Source organism: Aplysia californica, unplaced genomic scaffold, assembly GCF_000002075.1.
Source record: "Aplysia californica isolate F4 #8 unplaced genomic scaffold, AplCal3.0 scaffold00035, whole genome shotgun sequence".
In the NCBI taxonomy this organism is placed as follows: Eukaryota; Metazoa; Mollusca; class Gastropoda; order Aplysiida; family Aplysiidae; genus Aplysia; species Aplysia californica.
Genome location: NW_004797305.1, coordinates 1744995 through 1747472, shown reverse-complemented (window position 1 = coordinate 1747472; position 2478 = coordinate 1744995). Strand labels below are relative to the sequence as shown.

Here is a 2478-nt window from a genome sequence, read left to right as displayed (position 1 = left end):
AGGCCACAGGTGTGGCCTAAATAAGGTAAGGGAGGGGGGTTTAGCTTATTTAGGCCACATGTGGCCTAAATAAGGTCACCCTATTTTTATTCAGCCTATTTAACTTTTTCCATGCACAAAGTTTCAGCTATTGTATCAAAGTGTTTCTTTTTACTCAAAGTAATGCCAGTTGTGTGCCATTTCTGTTATTTTACCGGATATTATATACTGCATAGGTGTGTCTCTTTACCCAAACTATACCAATTTTCTATTGCGTTTCCAGATATTATATACTGCTGGTTGTGATATGCTAAACCTGGAGGACTGGCTCCGCTGGAAAGGGCCTGGGGTCCCGCCGGAAATGCTGACCGGGGACGAGAACTTCCTGACCTGGTACAAGGCAGCGATGACCTCACCCCCCTCCTTGAGGAACTTGTGTCGGAAGGTGGTCCAGCGGAGGTTGGTGGCCTACGACTGCCCGGGCCTGGTCAAGTGTGTGGAGCAGCTGCCGGTGCCCCCGTCCCTCAAGGTGTACCTGTCGCGGAAGATGTTTCACCTGCCCATGTCTTAAAGGCTACCACTGGCTTAGACTTGGTTGTGATCTGTACAATCTTGTGGTTTTATCTCGACATTCTGGCGTTTTGTGCAACAATAGATTGACGAAGCTCTTTACTATTCTGCAAAATGGTAGTTTAAAGAAAATTTCCTTTCCCAGGTTGAAGTAAACTCAAGTTGCTTTGCTTAGTAGGAGATAGGTTTTTCGAACAGCTTTATTCAATTAACTTAAACATTTTTCTGCCTCCCACTCCTCTTGAGAGTACACTAGTTACTTGCTACTTATCACAGAGAAGTCACTTTTGCAGGGGGTGGGGGGAACCTCACAGCTTTATTTGTTCTATCCACTTGATGTTTTCCAAAGAAACAACAATTAAGCTGGATATTGTTGTATTGACACTGTTTGGCCATCAACTTTGCATTAATTCATTTGTTTAAAGCAGTATACAGCAGTTATGTTGATTTGATTTGCACTAATTGCACAGTTTTTGCAAGGCGGATGGAGGAAGATGTACTAATTTTTTTCTAGTAGTCTTCTTGGCAAAAAGTACTTTTATTCTTTTTGTGCATTGTAACATCAGTATTCATGAAAATATGTCTTAAAGATGGTGATGTTAAGGTTTAATTTTTTTTTTTTTTTTTGGTGGTTTACAGGATTCTGTAGTTTTTCAACTTGATACCACATTTAGAGGAGTTCCTCTGGTCTCTCCCTTCATAAGTTTGGTCATCATTGCAGTTTCTTTGCACCTTTTTGTCTTCATTCCACTATATAGTTTATGCTTCTGTCATGAAATTTACATGTAAAATTCAAACAGAATAACTGAGGACAATTTGCTTCTTCTTGTGCTGTTCAAAGTTACTTATTTCAGTAATTAAACTGTCTCTGAAGTAGAGATCATGTGGCAGTGCTCTCTTTTTATCTCCCACCACAAAGCATATTTTAAAACAGGTTATGTATTCGTTCTGTGAATTTTTAGATTTTGACCACAAAAAAAAAATTGTGATGAACTGCTGTAGTTACCGTGAAAAAGGAATGTGAATAGAGATACGATGATACAGTAAATGCTGTTTCCTGTTCGAAGACATTATTTTAAAATTTCCTAAGCCCAATGAACAGACTAAAGTTCTCTCTCTCTCTCTCTCCCCCCCTCCCCTCTCTCTTTCTCTCTCTCTCTCTCTCTCTCTCTCTCTCTCTCTCTCTCTCTCTCTCTCTCTCTCTCTCTCTCCCTCTCCCTCTCCTTCTCTCCCTCTCCCTCCCACTCCTCTTCCTCCCCCTCTCTCTCCCTCCCTCCCACTTCTGTGACCCAAAGCTCGCCCAGTGACGGACATTAGCGACAGTAGCACACCAGGTCCACTGACCACACACGCGTGGACAACTTCACAGCCATACACAAGTTTTGATAACAAGTCCGGTGTATAATGGCAGCTCCAGACGTCAGTGATAGAATGCCACACAGAACATTTGACGAATAATGGCATGCTGACATTCTATCTAGATGTTTATTCCTTTATATCACCGTCTTTATTACAGTTACAGAGCTGCTATACAGCTGGAGTTTACATTGTCATAAAGAGCTGTGATATTTTGTTCGGCTGCATTCTCTTACAGACTTATAATATTATAGCTGTAACATTATGTTAATTAATAACAGAGCTGTTATAAAGCTGTTTCATAATACTACAAAAATATTAATTACAGAGCTGTTATAAAGCTCTTTCATTATATTGTAAAAATATTAATTACAGAGCTGCTATAGAGCTGTTTTATAATATTGAACAATATTAATTGCAGAGCTGTTAGTACACATTTCTATAGCATTAATTACAGAGCTGTTAGTACACATTTCTATAGCATTAATTACAGAGCTGTTAGTACACATTTCCATAGAATTAATTACAGAGCTGTTAGTACACATTTCTATAGCATTAATTACAGAGCTGTTA

The 2478-nt window shown here is 39.5% G+C and overlaps 1 protein-coding gene across 1 annotated transcript in view; it reads left to right on the top strand.

Annotated features, from left to right (window-relative positions):
• LOC101850778 (serine/threonine-protein phosphatase 6 regulatory ankyrin repeat subunit B) overlaps nt 1-1532 on the top strand; it is a 9506-nt gene extending 7974 nt beyond the window's left edge. The window contains exon 5 of the mRNA XM_005091744.3: nt 263-1532. Within this exon, the coding sequence (XP_005091801.1) occupies nt 263-550 (288 nt within the window). The 3' untranslated portion in view covers nt 551-1532. The remainder of the gene's footprint in view (nt 1-262) is intronic.
• Nucleotides 1533-2478: the final 946 nt, after the last annotated feature.